General features: G+C 47.3%; 2 protein-coding genes across 10 annotated transcripts in view; both read right to left on the bottom strand.

Annotated features, from left to right (window-relative positions):
• WWC1 (WW and C2 domain containing 1) overlaps window positions 1-15,904 on the bottom strand; it is a 181,970-nt gene that overhangs the window by 5,210 nt on the left and 160,856 nt on the right. For all 9 annotated transcript variants that reach the window (XM_032158581.2, XM_032158584.2, XM_032158580.2 and 6 more), the window contains exons 18-20: window positions 11,858-11,990; window positions 10,437-10,601; window positions 3,659-3,751 (exon numbers count right to left, since the gene is read on the bottom strand). In XM_032158581.2, the coding sequence (XP_032014472.1) occupies window positions 3,659-3,751; window positions 10,437-10,601; window positions 11,858-11,990 (391 nt within the window). The remainder of the gene's footprint in view (window positions 1-3,658; window positions 3,752-10,436; window positions 10,602-11,857; window positions 11,991-15,904) is intronic.
• RARS1 (arginyl-tRNA synthetase 1) overlaps window positions 1-15,904 on the bottom strand; it is a 234,378-nt gene that overhangs the window by 72,235 nt on the left and 146,239 nt on the right. The window lies entirely within an intron of this gene.

The raw sequence follows: 15,904 nt of genomic DNA, 5'->3' as shown, positions 1-15,904 counted from the left end.
CTGTGCCAGCTTCAGTACTCTCAGCACCCTGCATATGTACGTTCTCAGTTATTGATTCCTGTCACTGTACTGTTCTGAAGTTGTTTCCCCAATACAGGTCTGTTCCCACTTGAGGGCAAAAGTCATGTCTTCTTGACTTTATGTTCCTGTAATGGGCCCCTATTGTTTCTGCTTGTCCACCATTTGTTTCCCCAGCCTTAGAGTAACAATGCCCTCACCTTCCCTTGGAGATCTCCTCCTCTGCACTCAATCCACCTGGTTTGTGTGGGGCATCAGGGATAGGAATGTGACCTGAACCTGGCCAGTCTGCATCTCAGTGACAGGTTCAGAGGTGAATATGTTATCAAAGCCCAGCCACTAATACTCAATTCTGGCACTTTGCTGAACTACTTGGAAAAGAGGCAATGTCTTTACACAGAGGTTGTTAAGCCTTCGAGATATAAACCTGGGACTGATCATGGTCATCTTTACTTGTGGAGTGACCTGTTTGAGAATTAAGCTGTACAAAGGGAGCAATGCCATAAGAAAGGGGCTGAGGCCTGATGACATCATTTCAACCTCTGGATCAAGCCATGCCTGAAGGTAGTCCGACATCCTGGATTTTTTCATTAAATGAGACAATAAATTCCCTCTTTCATTTTTAAGCTGTATTTGAGTTGGGTTCTTCAGTTATCTGTATGTAAAAGACCCTGATTAATACAATCATTAACTCTCCTCCCATCAAAAGTCACTAATGATTAAAAAACAATAATTAATGATTATGGGAGTCAGAATTCTAAAATGGTTTCTCAAATCCCATTGCTAATATACACGCCCTGTATAATCTCCTCTCCTTTCATCAGGTAAGCCCCTAAAAGGTGGCCTGGGCTTTTCCTGGCTGGGCTCTTCTGCTGGCCTTGACGAAGTAAATAAATCATGTTGTAGAGATGGTCACAGGGCAAAAACCTGAGAGTGAGCTCTAGGAGCTGAAAATACTCCCCTAAGCCCCCAGCTGACAGCTAGCAAGAGAATACAATGTAATAAATTCTGCCAACAACTGGAGGCAGTGCCTGGATCAGATGTTTCCTCAGTCAAGCCTCCAGATGAGGATGTGGCCATTTAACACTTAGAGGTTTCAGCCTGCTAAAACCCTGGGCAGAGGGCTCAGCTAACCTGTGCTTAAGCTCCTGACCAGCGGAAACTGTGAGGTAAGGCATTTGTATTATTTTAGGCTGCTAAAGTTTGTGGTGATTTGTTACGCAGCAATAGAAAACAAATACAATGACCAATACAGAGATTTCAGACACAGTATAAGAAGCATTACCGTAAGATCTAGTCTCATTTTACAAGGCTGGCAAGCATACTATTAGGAATATAAGACAGCTCTAGGAAGAATTTCTAGAATGCTCTTCTAGGTTGAACATGGTCTGCTCTGTGCTTATAAATGAGCAAGATCAAGGAAATCCAGCTGAGTGATCTACGTGGCTCAAGTTCTCAGAGCAACAAATAAAGATTCTTTTGCTTTGTCTGACCCATATCCAGTCTCAGAAGCTGGGCAGGCTGCGGTAGAGAGAGCACAGCTCAGGCAGTGCGTGGAAGCAAGGAGCAGTGCCGGAGGGTCCAGGCCCAGCCTCTGGACTCTCCTGTTCCTCAGGACCCGAGGGAAATTTGGGCTCAGACCCACCATCAGGGGCTCCCTTATTAAGTCATCCTCTTGGTTAAGGGGAACAGGGGGTGATGAAGGGACCTGCTTCTGTGGGGCCTGCCTTAGAAGGGAGCTGTGGGAAACGCAGGGGGAGCAAGTAGGAGATCAGTGGCATTTCTGCAGGAGTGGATCATCTGCTCCAGAAGCCCCTAAGGAGCTTTGTTAAAATGCAGTTTTCAGGGCCCACACCAGCTGCCTGAATTAAATGGTTAGAAGTGTGGCCTTGTAATCTGCATTGTCACCAAGCTCCCCAGGTAACTTTTGGTGCTCCAGAGACTGCAGTACAAGCCAGCTACAGAAGAGGGGGTCGGCGTGGGGGACCCAGAGTGGGCAGTTGGTTGTCCCTGTCACCTGAGGCCATGTCCAATTTCTCCCACACCCGCACACTCTCCCTTCCCTGTGTAGCCTCCCCTGTGTTGCTGTCTCTCTCCTGCTCTCTCCAGTTCCCCCTCAGACTTGTTAGGGTGAAGGATGTTAGGCAAAGGACCAGATTCTGGCTGTCAGCAGGCAGTGCAGGAGAGGTGGGGGGCCTGCCCCTACTGGGGGCTGTTGGCACTATCTTTTCCCTCCATGTTCTCTTTTGCTTTGCTTTCTCTCTCCTTTTTTCTTTCCTTCTTTTTTTTTTTTTTTTTTTTTGAGATGGAGTTTTGCTCTTGTTGCCCAGGCTGGAGTGCAATGGTGCGATCTCTGCTCACTGCAACCTCCACCTCCCAGGTTCAAGCAATTCTCCTGCCTCAGCCTCCCGAGCAGCTGGGATTACAGGCATGCACCACTACGCCTGGCTAATTTTGTATTTTTAGTAGAGACCGGGTTTCTCAATGCTGAGGCTGGTCTCAAACTCTTGACCTCGGGTGATCTGCCTGCCTCGGCCTCCCAAAGTGCTGGGATTACAGGCGTGAGCTACCGCGCCCGGCCCCTTTTTTCTTTCTGACATTCTGGCTCCTGGTTTCTTCTGGTTCTGCAAACTCATTAGACAGAACTGCTTTAAAGTTGTGTTGAAAGCCCAAGGTGGGGAGGGCCCCCTGCATCTCCTGCAGCCCTTAATGGTCAAAGACAAATCAGGGGTCGCTCCTTTGCCTACCCCCACCCTATCTGGATCGCTCAGCTCAGTCTCCACTAGGAAAGACGAGACTTCTGCAGGGCACGTCTGCAGCCTCTTCCCTGTGGGCTTCCCGCTGGTCTGAGGGAAGCCCATTTGCACTTCCCTGCTTCAGGCTGGTGCTCAGAGGCATCCAGCCTCTCTGCCACCAGGACCTGGATGACAGGCACACTGAGCAGAGTCTTGCATGAGGAAGGCTTCTGTCAGATGACGCGCTCTAACTGATGACTGTTGGGTTGGTTAATTCTTCTTCTTCTTTTTTTTTTTTTTTTTTTTCCCGAGACAGAGTCTCACTCTGTTGCCCAGGCTGGGTGCAGTGGCGCAATCTCGGCTCACTGCAACCTCCGCCTCCTGGGTTCAAGCGATTCTCCTGCCTCAGCCTCCCGAGTACAGCCTGGGACTACAGGCACGCACTACCACGCCTGGCTAATTTTTGTATTTTTAGTACAGATGGGGTTTCACCGTGTTGGCCAGGCTGGTCTCGAATCCCTGACCTCAGGTGGTCCTCCTACCTCGGCCTCCCAGAGTGCTGGGATTACAGGTGTGAGCCACTGTGCCTGGCTGGGTTGGTTAGTTCTTACTGACTTTGATTTCTATCTAGGAAGGCAAGGCCAAGTGTACACACTCCTCGTCTAACCTATTTGTCATAATAAGACAAATACATTTACCCTTCGGCACCTTCACCAGTGGCTACAGAGACCTCATAGTTCACAAACATCTGTTCGCAAATACCATTATGCTTGCGAGAGCAACATTTTTCTTGCCAGTGGCTGAGGAGAAATGGCCAGACATTAGGAGATGTGTGTGTAGGACACAGAGCTTGGGGCAACGAGGGAGGAGCAGGCAGAAAAATAGCTTTGAGGTGACTCTCTTACCCGCTTCATTCGGACGCTGCGTCGCTCCAGGGAGTTTCGAACAAACGGTGGCTTTTTGGACAGAGTGGAGCTGTCACTATCACTCCGATTCAGCTGCAAGAGAAAAGTCATGGAATGTTAAACGTGGTCAGAGTGCATTCTGGAAGGTGCACTGAAGCCCAGAGGGAGGTCAGGTTCCTCCACTCAGGACAGTCCTTCCTCTCCTTCTGCAAACACCCAGACTTTCTTGTTCCAGGTTTCATTCTGACCTTTCTTTTCTTTATAAGTGAACATTCGTTGAGCATGTACTATGCATGATGCACATTGCTTCATCTCCGTGCTAGTATCTGCATGATGCTAAATGCCACGAATATCCCACTGAACCTTTCCAACAACCCCATGTGATAGGAACAAATCCATTTCACAAGTGAGGTGACAGAAGCTTAGGGGTTGCAGAACTGGCCCAAGGTCGGCAAGCTGGTCAGCCACACAGCAGGGCCGGACACTGGGCAGTGTGACTTCAGAGTATACTGCCCTCTTGACCTACTACACAAAGGGCCGTTTGCATCAACTCTTCCCTGGTGTCTACAGAGCCTGCCTTTACTGACTCAAATGCAGCCACTCTCAAGATGGATATTTAAAAAAGAAAAAGGCAGTTTAAAGGCAAAGCCTCAGGGACCATACCCTTAGAGATGATGGGGCAGATCGTAACTCTCCCCGTGGGCATCCCCTCAATCACTGAGTTATCTATACTTCCCCCAGAGGGCTAGTATTCCCCATCTAAGACCAGAAATCAGGCCTGTAGTCAGGATGGGAAGCTTCTATATTGAGAATGTGTCCCACCCCCTGAGGAGAGCAAGAGACAGTGGGTAGGATGACAGCACCTCCTGGGAGGTGGGAGCAGAGTGGGGAGTTCTTTCTCAAGTCCTATTTCCAAAGTCGGTGGGGTTGTCACAGGCCGATGCTATTGTGCTTGTGTGTCTAGCAGCTGTCAGTTCACTGCTGCAGGTCTCCTGAGAAGCTGTTTCTGTGGTTATTGATAATTATTTGTGATAATGATATTAATAGTCCTGCTAAGCTGACAAACACAGCAACTCCAGGGACAGACTGATGAAATAGCCACTGGGCTAGGCAGGACCTCAACCAGAACCAGACGCTGAATAGTAAAAATAATGACTGCCACATGGATACAGCACCTGCTACGTGCCAGGTGCTTTAGTGACAGTTTCATTTAATCCTCAAACAATTCTAACATGATGGGAACTGAGGCCCAGAGAGATTAAGAAGCTTGTAAAGTTGAATAGCTGGGGAGCATCAAAACCAGAGTTCAAGGCCCAGTCTGTTTGGTTCCAAGGCCACCAGCTCTCCTGGCTCCAGCCTGTAGGTAGGGCTCAGAGATGAAACTAATGTGCAGGTGGAAGGGTGTGCCATCGTGACAACCGGCGTAGATTCATATAAACTGGCTGCATGTGGTACCAGAAGGGGGCTTTCTTTTTCTTTTTTTTTTTGAGACAGGGTTTCACTCCTTTCGCCCAGGCTGGAATGCAATGGTGCTATCTTGTCTCACTGCAGCGTTGACTTCTCGGGCTCAAGTGATTCTCCCGCCTCAGCCTCTCAAGTGGCTGGGACTAAAGGCACGTGCCACTGTGCCCGGATAATTTTTGTATTTTTTGTAGAGACAAGGTTTCACCATGTTGCCCAGGCTGGTCTCAAACTCCTGGGCTCAAGTGATCCTCCCATCTCAGCCTCTCAATGTCCTGGGATTACAGGTGTGAGCCACTGTGCCCAGCCTTTTATTCTACATTGTTTTAATCCAGCGGTGACACTTGAAGGATATGTGTCCTACCGACCAGAAATGGGTATCAGGATAATTGATCCTTAAGTTGTAGTTGTTTACATGTTAAAGACTATGTTATATAAAAGAGAGACAGAAGCTACATTAAGTCCTTGAATTTAGCTTTCTCTAATATAAAGATACTTTAATGCATTTAATCTCAGACATGGTAGAGAATGTTGTAACCTTTTTATTACTTCCAGTTAATAGCTAGAGAAACTGATGCACAGAGTGGTGAAATCATTTAGAGTCACAGGAAGCTAGTTCAGGAATGAGAATTTAGGATGGGCTATGTCCATTTGGTCAAAGTCAATCAACCCACAAATGTGGCAGCACTTCAGATGAACACATGGGGGCTGAGGAGAGCTGTAGGAAGGGTAATTCATTGTCCCTATCTCACCGACTTCAAGTTCAGTGGGGAAACTCAAGACAGCGAAACTAACCAAGTGACATAGGCAAAGATGTCACCTTGTTTGATAACAAGGGAGCCACCCAGCAGAGGATGCCTTTTGTGCAGAGGCCAGCGGAAGGGGCTACTCACAATCAGACCCGAGGAGGCCAGAGGAAGCCCCTCAGGAGGTGGCTCTGAGCAACAGAGAGGCTGCAGGCTTTGGAGCTGGACTCCCAGCTTTGCACTTAGTAGCTGTGTGACCTAGAGCACAGTGTTTAAGTTTTTGAGTCATAGCTTCTGTGTCTATAAAATGGGATTCACACAACTCACCTTGCAGGGCTGTAAGATTAGATGACACAGAAAATATATTTTTTGGCTGCGGGGGCTGGAAGTGTTGCTGATTAGCATTTGAAATCCCATCCTGTGGGTGGGAAAACCCCACCTTATGACTTGCTGGGAAACAAAGCCCACCTCCCACTGATGAAGCTGAAAGTAGCAGAACCTTGCTTTCACTGCCTCGCTTGCAGCTAGAGGCAGGCACAGGACTAGCCTCTGTCAATTGGATGCAAATGCTCCAGGCCTCGAATCACAACCTGATGACTTGCACCCTGGTGACAACCTGGTGACTTGCACTGTTACTATTGTCTCTTGAATTGAAACAGGCCACTCCTTCTCTCCTTCATTCTACAAATGTGCCAGATTTGTTATCTCAGGGAAAAGCCAATAATGGTAAGTAGCGGCAGTGGCAGGAGCGACCAGAGCTTCCATGCCAGCCATGGCAGGAACCTGGTGGAGGTATAAATATGGAATGCCAGGGGCAGCAGTCTGGCTGGCTGGGGCCAGGTTTTGTGGCAGCATCGGTGAAGATGTCACCCGATTGGCTTTGTGGTGTGATTTTGGTTGTGGTCTGGACTTCCTTGCTCCTACCCGATTTCTGAGGCTGGTTCTACAGCCTTGTGATGAGTGTGTGGACTCCTCAATTTCCTTTCCCCCAAATTTTCCTGCATATACTGCTCACTGTCCATTTCCATTGCTTGCAATGAAAAGCCCTGACCGGTACAGGCAGGAAGTGGAATGCTATCAGTTACAGACCGAGACATGTGGAGCTGGCTGTGGAGGGGGCAGGGTGGAGGCATAGCACAGCCCCAGCATGTCTCTGTTGGGACTTTGGTAATGCTCATCTTGTGGGTGCAAAACAAAGGGTTAAATTGTTCCCTGCTATATCTCAGCAGACAGTCTCCATGCCTGCAGAGTTTTAGAGGAAATGATAGGAAAATTTTCACAATGTTGTACTCTTGGCTATATCTTGTGGCCTTCAGTAAGTTTTATACAAAAAGACACAAGCTTGAGCTGAAGTGGGCCAACTAGAGAGCAAAGAAGGAAAAATATATGACTTTGCTTAAAAAAAAAAAAAAAAAAGCCCTTTCTACCTGTGGCGTGTGATCTCCGTTGACTGGGAATCTCTTAATTTGTGATTTTGCGGGGTTAGAAACGGTATAAATAATAAAATATGGGAAGTGGAAGCATAGTGCTTGGTGTGTTACAGATGCTTAATAAGTGGGACAGGTACTTTTTGTTATTTGAAGATGCGAATCCTGGAAAAGGGTCACTTAAAAAACACTGGGGAAAAATGCGTGAGGCTTGAGTCTATAGGTGGAAAAGATAAACATTTCACCAAAGTTATTCTATCTTATATCTCCCATTTAACAAAATTACAACCACATTCTAATCCTGATGAAAAAGAAGGAACGAAACGCTAATTTGTTTGGTGTGATTTTTCTGATGAGTGACATGCTTCTCTTTGTGTTTGATTTCTACTGCACATTCATAATGGCAGTAATTTTCCCAAAAAAAAAAAAAAGGTGGAGCGTTATCCATTGTCTTAAGGGCTTTTCTAAATCACTCAAATTATTCATGTTTTCTTTTTGAGACAGAGTTTCGCTCTTGTTGCCCAGGCTGGAGTGCGATGGCGCGATCTTGGCTCACTGCAACCTCTGCCTCCCAGGTTCAAGTGATTCTCCCGCCTCAGCCTCCAGAGTACCTGGGCTTACAGGCATGCGACGCACCACCATACCTGGCTAATTTTGTATTTTTAGTAGAGAAGCACCGATTGGATTTTTCTCTTTTGCAGCTGTGAGCCAGCTTAATTGCAGCATCTTCTACCTATGATTTAGGAAGCCCAACATCACATTCAGTGACTTCAGCAAATCCTGTACCTTGTGCAAGATACGAAGCCAACATGCATTGTGCCTGCATTATCTTCTCAGATGCTTACAAGTTCAAACAATTAGCTAGAGCTCTACCACAGAAGGAAGAGGTTTATGTTGCTCCTGGGAGGGACTGCAGGGAATGTTTTCATGGGGACCCATTTCATAAGTAGCCAGTCAATTAGTAAAATTTTCACATTATAAAGAAATGAGCAGCCGGCACAGTGGCTCACACCTGTAATCTCAGCACTTTGGGATGCTGAGGTGGGTGGATCACCTGATGTTGGGAGTTCGAGACCAGCCAGACCAACATGGAGAAACTCCATCTCTACTAAAGATACAAACCTAGCCAGGCGTGGTGGCACATGTTTATAATCCCAGCTACTTGGGAGGCTAAGGCAGGAGAATCACTTGAAGCTGGGAGGCACAGGTTGCAGTGAGCCGAGATGGCACCATTGCACTCCAGCCTGGGCAACAAGAACGAAACTCTGTCTCAAAAAAAAAAAAAAAAAAAAAAAGAAATGAGCTTCTCTACTCAATCTTATACAATTGTAGGCCTTGAACACACATGATGAGACCTCTCCCTTCCTCTCCCCTTCCCTCCATAATGATAGTCAGATAAGTGGCAGGCAGAGAACCAAGTGTGGACTCCACAGGCCTCCCCTTCTGTGACAACTTTTTGGGACATTAGGCAGGAAGGTTCTGTTGAGGGCCTAGTTATGATTCAGTGGTTCTATATGGTGGGGGAAGGAAGCATATTGATATCACTGGAAACCAGGATCAGGTACGGTAGGCACATGTCTTATCTGTGCTGTCCCATGGAAGGTCAGGAGCAAGAGCTGGTTCTGTAGCCCCAGCAAAAGCATGACCCCTCAGACTCAGTAAACACTCAGACCCCCCACGCAGGGTAGAATGAAGGAAGGTGAGCTGGCCTAGGAAGGGGAAGGGGGAGGGGAACTGGAAAGCAAGGAAAATGAGAGTATGAAGAAACAAAGGCCACTGCAGGGCTTGTACATTCCTCTGGGTATACAGGAGCTGGTGGGCAAATGGAACGGGTAAAGAGGGCCAGGTAGAGGCTGGGATGGACTGGAAAGCTCCCCACCTCCATCAACTAAGGGGAGTTGCCCTCACCTCAGTGCCAGCCAATTGCTGCCAATTGTGTGTGGTCTGTGGTGACATACAGTCTCTTTTTTTTTCAAGAACTGGAATTTTATGTCAAACTCCTCCTATTTTATTTATTTTTTTGAGACGGAGTTTTGCTCTTGTTGCCCAGGCTGGAGTGCAATGGTACGATCTCAGCTTACTGCAACCTCTGCCTCCTGGGTTCAAAGATTCTCCTGCCTCAGCCTCCCAAGTAGCTGGCATTACAAACATGCGCCACCATGTGCTAATTTTTTGCATTTTTAGCAGAGACAGGGTTTCACCATGTGGGCCAGGCTGGTCTCGAACTCCTGGCCTCAAGTGATTTGCCCACCTCAGCCTCCCAAAGTGCTGGGATTACAGGCATGAGCCATCACACCCAGCTTTATTTTGTTTTTAGTTGCCCTTTAATTTAAAAATAATTTTTTGTTTTTAAAGACAGGGTCTTCCTCTGTTGCCCAGGCTGGAGTGCTGTGGCGCAATCATGGCTCACTGCAGCCTTGGACTCCTGGGCTCAAGCAATTCTCCTGTCTCAGCCTCCCCACTAGCTGGGACTACAAGTGCATGCCACCATGCCCAGCTAATTTTTAACTTTTTCTTAGGCGGAGACAGGGTCTCACTATGTTGACTAGGCTGGTTTTAAATGCCTGGCCTCAAATGACCCTCCTGCCTCAGCCTCCCAAAGTGTTGGGCTTACAGGCATGAGACACTGCATCTGGCCACCTTTTTAAAAAGTTTTAAATGTCAGCAGCAGGTTCAATTAAAAAATCAAACAAACTGGTAGCAACAGGTTCAATTAAAAACATAAAACAAACTGGTAGCCAAATAATACAGATCTGCTGTAATTTTGCAGCCTTAGGACGTACACTAGAATCGCCCTGAAGGTGGGAAAGAAATGCCTGTGTATCTCGGGGACACTGAGGTGTCCCCCTCTGATCTCAGCAAGTGGTTGCAGGAGGGCAGGGCAGAGTGTGAACAAGGAGGAAGTGAGTTGGCTGGAATTATAATAACATTGACCAAGTACTAACTACAAAGCCTTTTCTATTGCTTGTCTAAAACAATCCTATGAAGTAGGCCCGTGAACTCCACCTGAGGAAACTGAGGCTCTGAGGTGTTAACATACTCAAAGTCACCCAATAATATGAGAGTAATGGGATTTGTACCCAGCCCTGTGTGAGGCTCTCGGCTACCCTGAGGGGAGCAGAAGGGGGCCACACGCTCACTTACCCGGCACACGTACTGGCTCTGGGGTCCCGGGGAGAAGGTCTTAGAGCGGATGATGGTGCTCCCTCGAAGAAATGGCCCCTGGGACGGGGTACCCACTCTCCGGTCCTTAGGTCGCACCACTGTGGGGGATGGGGCCGGGGTCTCCGTGTTGGTCTCTTTGTCCACCTGAGGAAGAAGTCACACCTTGAAGCCACCAGTGTCCACAGAGTCTCAGCCACCCACCAGAGACCACTCAGCTGCTCCTCTTCCCTCCTGTCACCTCACCTTTCCCCACAGACACAACCAGCGTTTCCTCGGCATTAGCCCTGCTAGATGAGCTCAGCCTGGTGCAGCCAGGACAGTACCCAAGGCTAGGTGTGCCGACCCCTACCCCTCCGTGGCACGTGTGGTTGGGGGCTGGTGGGAGCACATTCAGCCCCCAAACAAACTCACATGAGCAGTAGAGGTGTCTCAAAGTTTTGAGAGTGTGATGTCCAACACCCTGGATGTCACACACTCTCAAAACTTACAAACCAAGTACATTTTGAAAAACCACACCCAAGGCTTCCACAGCCCTGGCAAAGTACTACGGTTGCTTTCATCAAATTCTGAAGGCAACCGGCAAGTCTTGTTTTTAAAACCAACTCATCAGGTTTTTTATTGCCCGTGCACAGTAGTCATCAGGAAAACATAAACAAACAAAAACACCTACATGCAGGACCTTTGTCGCCTAAAGAGTGCCTTTATATAATTTTAAGAAAGGACACGACCTCTGGTTGGAGAAATTGCAAAATGATGCCTCCTTGGTGTGGAGGAGTTAGAACGAGGGCCCAGGTCCTACTGCACCTGCCGCAGGCACCTCTGTGCGGTACTCCAGGGGCAGCCTCGCTCAAACACGGCAGGTGCTCTAGCCCTAGGAGTCATGGAGACAGCTGTCTGTGGAGAGTGAATCCTGCTGTAACATGTGACCCTAGTGCAGCAGGGAAGCAGGGAGCAAAGGGAGTCTGGCCTTTTTCCTGTCGCACTGTGGGCAGGCCCACATAAAGAAATATATTTTTGGAGCCTATCTGCAAGGTTGGTTTTATTGTGCCCATTTTAGAGATGAGAAAATGGAGGCTTGAGAGGGATGAAGTCATCTGCCTAAGACTACACAGCCAGGGAGTATCGGAGCCAGAATTCTAACCCAAACCCATCTGACTGCAAGGCTTGAGTTCTGTCCAGAGAAGTCAGGGAAAATGCAGAGGGCAGAAGAAAAGAGATGGGTGAGTTGGCTTCTCCTGGTTTACTATCACCAGAATTACCCCAAGGTCACTCCATTGTGAGGGCTTGTGCCCTGATGCTGGAGGCCAAGACTTAGCCCTGAGTCTTTTCTGACTGCCTCAGCACAAGGATTGAAGGCTTTTTCCCCACGACAGCGCTTCCATCCCCCCAGCCCTTCCTACCTTTAATGCTGGGTACCCATCCATATCAGGTGAGGCTTTCTCGGTGAAAACATCCTCTTCTCCCTCCTCCTCCTCCACCTCCTCCTCCTCTTCCTCGGCTACTGCCTCATTCTCACTGGTCTCCTCGTACCTCCTGTGATGACAAAGCACTTTGGTTACCCACCCAGAAGCCGCTCTGCCTCTGTTCACCTGCCTTTAAATACACCCAAGGTAGGGCTTCCAATCCTTTTGATGATTGAAGATATATTAAAAAAAGTTTTGGGGGGCCAGGCACGGTGGCTCACGCCTGTAATCCCAGCACTTTGGGAGGCCGAGGCAGGAGGATTGCCTGAGTTCAGGAGTTCAAGACCAGCCTGGCCAAAATGGCGAAACTCTATCTCTACTAAAAATACAAAAATTAGCTGGGCATGGTGGTGCACACCTGTAGTCCCAGCTACTCGGGAGGCTGAGGCAGGAGAATTGCTTGAACCCAGGAGGTGGAGGTTGCAGTGAACCGAGATCGCACCACTGCACTCCAGCCTGGGCAACAAGAGCGAAACTCTGTCTCAAAACAAAAAAAAAAATTTTTTAAAGAGGCATAATTTGTTTCTAACAAAATGCATTTTCAGTGTATAGTTTGATGAGTTTTGGCCAATGTACTCACCTATGTAACCACCACTGCACTTGAGATGTAGAACATTCCATTCCCCACCAGAATTCTCTCCTACCTTTTCCCAGTTTAATCTCCACTAGGCAGCCACCAATTAGCTGTTATTATAGATCAGATTTGACTTTTCTAGAGTTTCTTGCAAATGGAATCAGACAATATATGCTGTTTTGTCTCTGACTTCTCTGTGTCTGCATAACGTTTGTAAAGTTTATCCACAATGCTGTATGCATCAGCGGTTCATTCCTTCTTTTTTTTTCTTTTGAATCAGAGTCTCACTCTGTCACCCAGGCTGGAGTGCAGTGGGACCATCTTGGCTCACTGTAGCCTCCACCAGTGGGCTCAAGTGATCCTCCTGCCTCAGCCTCCTGAGTTGTTGGGACTACAGGTGTGTGCCACCACACCAGGCTAATTTTCCTATTTTTTGTAGAGACAGAGTTTCGGTATGTTGCCCAGGCTGGTCTCAAACTCCTGGGCTCAAGCGATCCACCCACCTTGGCCTCCCAAAGTGTTGGGATTATAGGTGTGAGCCACCACATCCAGACAGTTCACTCTTTTTTTATCATTAATATTCCATTGGATGGCTATATTGCAACATGTTTAGATCTGTTCACCTGCCTTTAAATGCACCCAGGGTAGGGCTTCCAAACCTTGGAACAAGGTGGGTGGCTGAGGAAAAGGAGGAGGAAGATGAGGAAGAAGAGGAGGAGGAGGAGGAAGAGGAAGAGGAAGAGAAGCAGAGTTTAGTTGATGAACATTTGGATTACTTACATTTCCAAGCAAGTATGAATAAAGCTTCTTGTACATTCATGTACAAGTCTATGCATGAATATAGGTTTTCATTTCTGTTGGATATTGCTAGGGTTGCAAAACTAAAACACCGCATACTAGGTGGCTTAAACAACAGAAATTGATTTCTGGCAGTTCTGGAGGCTGGAAATCCGCGCTCAAGGTGTCAGCAGGTTTGGTTCACCTGAGGCCCCTTTCCCTGGCTAGCAGATGGCTGCCTTCTTGCAGCGTGCTCACAGTCTGTCCTCTGTGCACGCGCATCCCTGGTGTCTGTGTGTCCAAATATCCTTGCATGACGTCCCATCCCAACTTTAATGGTCTCGTGTTAACCACCTCTTTAAAAGCCCTACCTCCAAATACAGTCACATTCTAAGGTACTAGGGGTTAGGACTTCAATGTATGAATTTTGGGGGGACACAAATCAGCCCCTAACAGGTAATAGAATTACTGGTTCATACAGTAAGTGTAAATTTACCCTTTTAAGACACCGACAGGCCGGGCGTGGTAGCTCATGCCTGTAATCCCAGCACTTTGGGTGGCCAAGGCGGGCAGATCACCCCGGGTCAGGAGTTCAAGACCATCCTGGCCAACGTGGTAAAACCTTGTCTCTACTAAAAATATAAAAATTAGCCGGGCGTGGTGGTGGGCACCTGTAATCCCAGCTACTCAGGAGGTTGAGGCAGGAGAATTGCTTGAACCCAAGAGGTGGAGCTTGCAGTGAGCCGAGAGAGCGCCACTGCACTACAGCCTGGGTGACAGAGTGAGACTCCATCTCAAAAAAAAAAAAAAAAAAAAAAGACACCAACAAGTGGCTTCTCCAAAGTGATTTTGCCATTTTCTGTTTCCCCTGAGCAATGTTCTAAGAGTTCTAGTTCCTCACTACACCTGGTGTTGTTCATCTTTGTAGTTAGTAACTCTACTACTGGATATGTACTTGCATCTTGTTGGGTTTTAATTTGCATTTTCTTCTTTTTTCTTTCTTTGTTTTTAGAGACAGGGTCTTGCTCTGTCGCCAAGGCTAAGGTTGGAGTGCCATGCTGTGATCGTAGTTCACTGTCGCCTCGAACTCCTGGGCTCAGGTGATTGATTCTCCCATCTCAGCCTCCCAAGTAGCTAGTACTACAGGCACGTGCCACCATGCCCGGCTAATTTTGTAAATCTTTTGCAGAGATGGGGTTTTGTTTCCCAGGCTGATCTTGAACTCCTGGCCTCAAGAAATCTTCCCGCCTCAGCTTCCCAAAGTGTGAGCATTACAGGTGTAAGCCACTGAGCCTGGCCTAATTTGCATTTTCTTGTTGAGAAACTCTTCATGCATTTATGACCATCTTCCTAGGTGAAGTGCCTGTTAGAATCTCCAGCCCCCTAAAAATCGGGTTGTTGGCCAGGCACAGTGACTCACGCCTATAATTCCAACTCTTTGGGAGGCCGAGGTGGTGGATCACCTGAGGTCAGGAGTTCGAGACCAGCCTGACCAATATGATAAAACCAAGTCGCCTCTACTAAAAACAGAAAAATTAGCCAGGCGTGGTGGCATGCACCTGTAATCCCAGCTAATCTTGGGAGGCTGAGACAGAAGAATGGCTTGAATCTGGGAGGTGGAGATTGCAGTGAGCCGAGATCACAGCCTGGACAACAAGAGCAAAACTCTGTCTCAAAATAAATAAATAAATAAATACATAAATAAATAATAAAAAAATTGGGTTGTCGTCTTATTGAGTTGTAAGAAATCTTAATATATTTGAGCTATGAATCCTTTGTCCGGTACGTGGACTGCACGATTTTCTCTAAGTCTGTGGCTTGCCTTTTCATTTTCTAAGTGGTGTCTTCCAAAGATCGTAAGTTTTTGATTATGATAAAGCCCAATTTACTGATTTTTTTCTTTTATAGTTTGTACGTTTTATGTCCTAAGAAATCTTTGCCTACCTCAAAGTTGTGAACAGTTTCTTTCTTACACTTTCAGAACTTCTATAATTTCAGGTTTTATGTGTAGCTCTATAACCCATTTGAGATTAATTTTATTTTTTTTTGAGACGGAGTCTCGCTCTGTTGCCCAGGCTGGAGTGCAGTGGTGCGACCTTGGCTCACTGCAACCTCTGCCTCCCAGGTTCAAGCGATTCTCCTGCCTCAGCCTCCGGAGTAGCTGGGATTACAGGCACGTGCTGCCATGCCAAGCTGATTTTTGTATTTTTAATAGAGATGGTGTTTCACCATGTTGGCCAGGATGGTCTTGATCTCCTGACCTTGTGATCCACCCACCTCAGCCTCCCAAAGTGCTGGGATTACAGGCGTGAGTCACCGCACCCAGCCACAGATTAATTTTTATACATGATGTAAGTGTTCAAGTTTATTTTTTTTCTATATGAATATCTCATTGTTCCAACAGCATTTGCTGAAGAGATTTTTGGTGATAGTCCTTAAAACTTTCCATTTCCCTTGGACTCTAAGGTTGGAAGGATTTGGTGTGACAAATAGGCTGTATTTGTTAAGCAGTAACTTATCTCTATTCCCATCTTGACTTCTGAAAGACATACAGAACTGCCCGGCTTCTGATCAGCATGAGACAGTGTTATCATACTGAGCCAAAAGAATCCCAGCCAAAAGCAGAGAATCTG

This window comes from Hylobates moloch, unplaced genomic scaffold (assembly GCF_009828535.3).
Source record: "Hylobates moloch isolate HMO894 unplaced genomic scaffold, HMol_V3 SCAFFOLD_6, whole genome shotgun sequence".
Lineage (NCBI taxonomy): Eukaryota > Metazoa > Chordata > Mammalia > Primates > Hylobatidae > Hylobates > Hylobates moloch.
The sequence above is the reverse complement of the archived record's forward strand: the minus strand, read 5'-3'. Positions and strand labels throughout refer to the sequence as shown.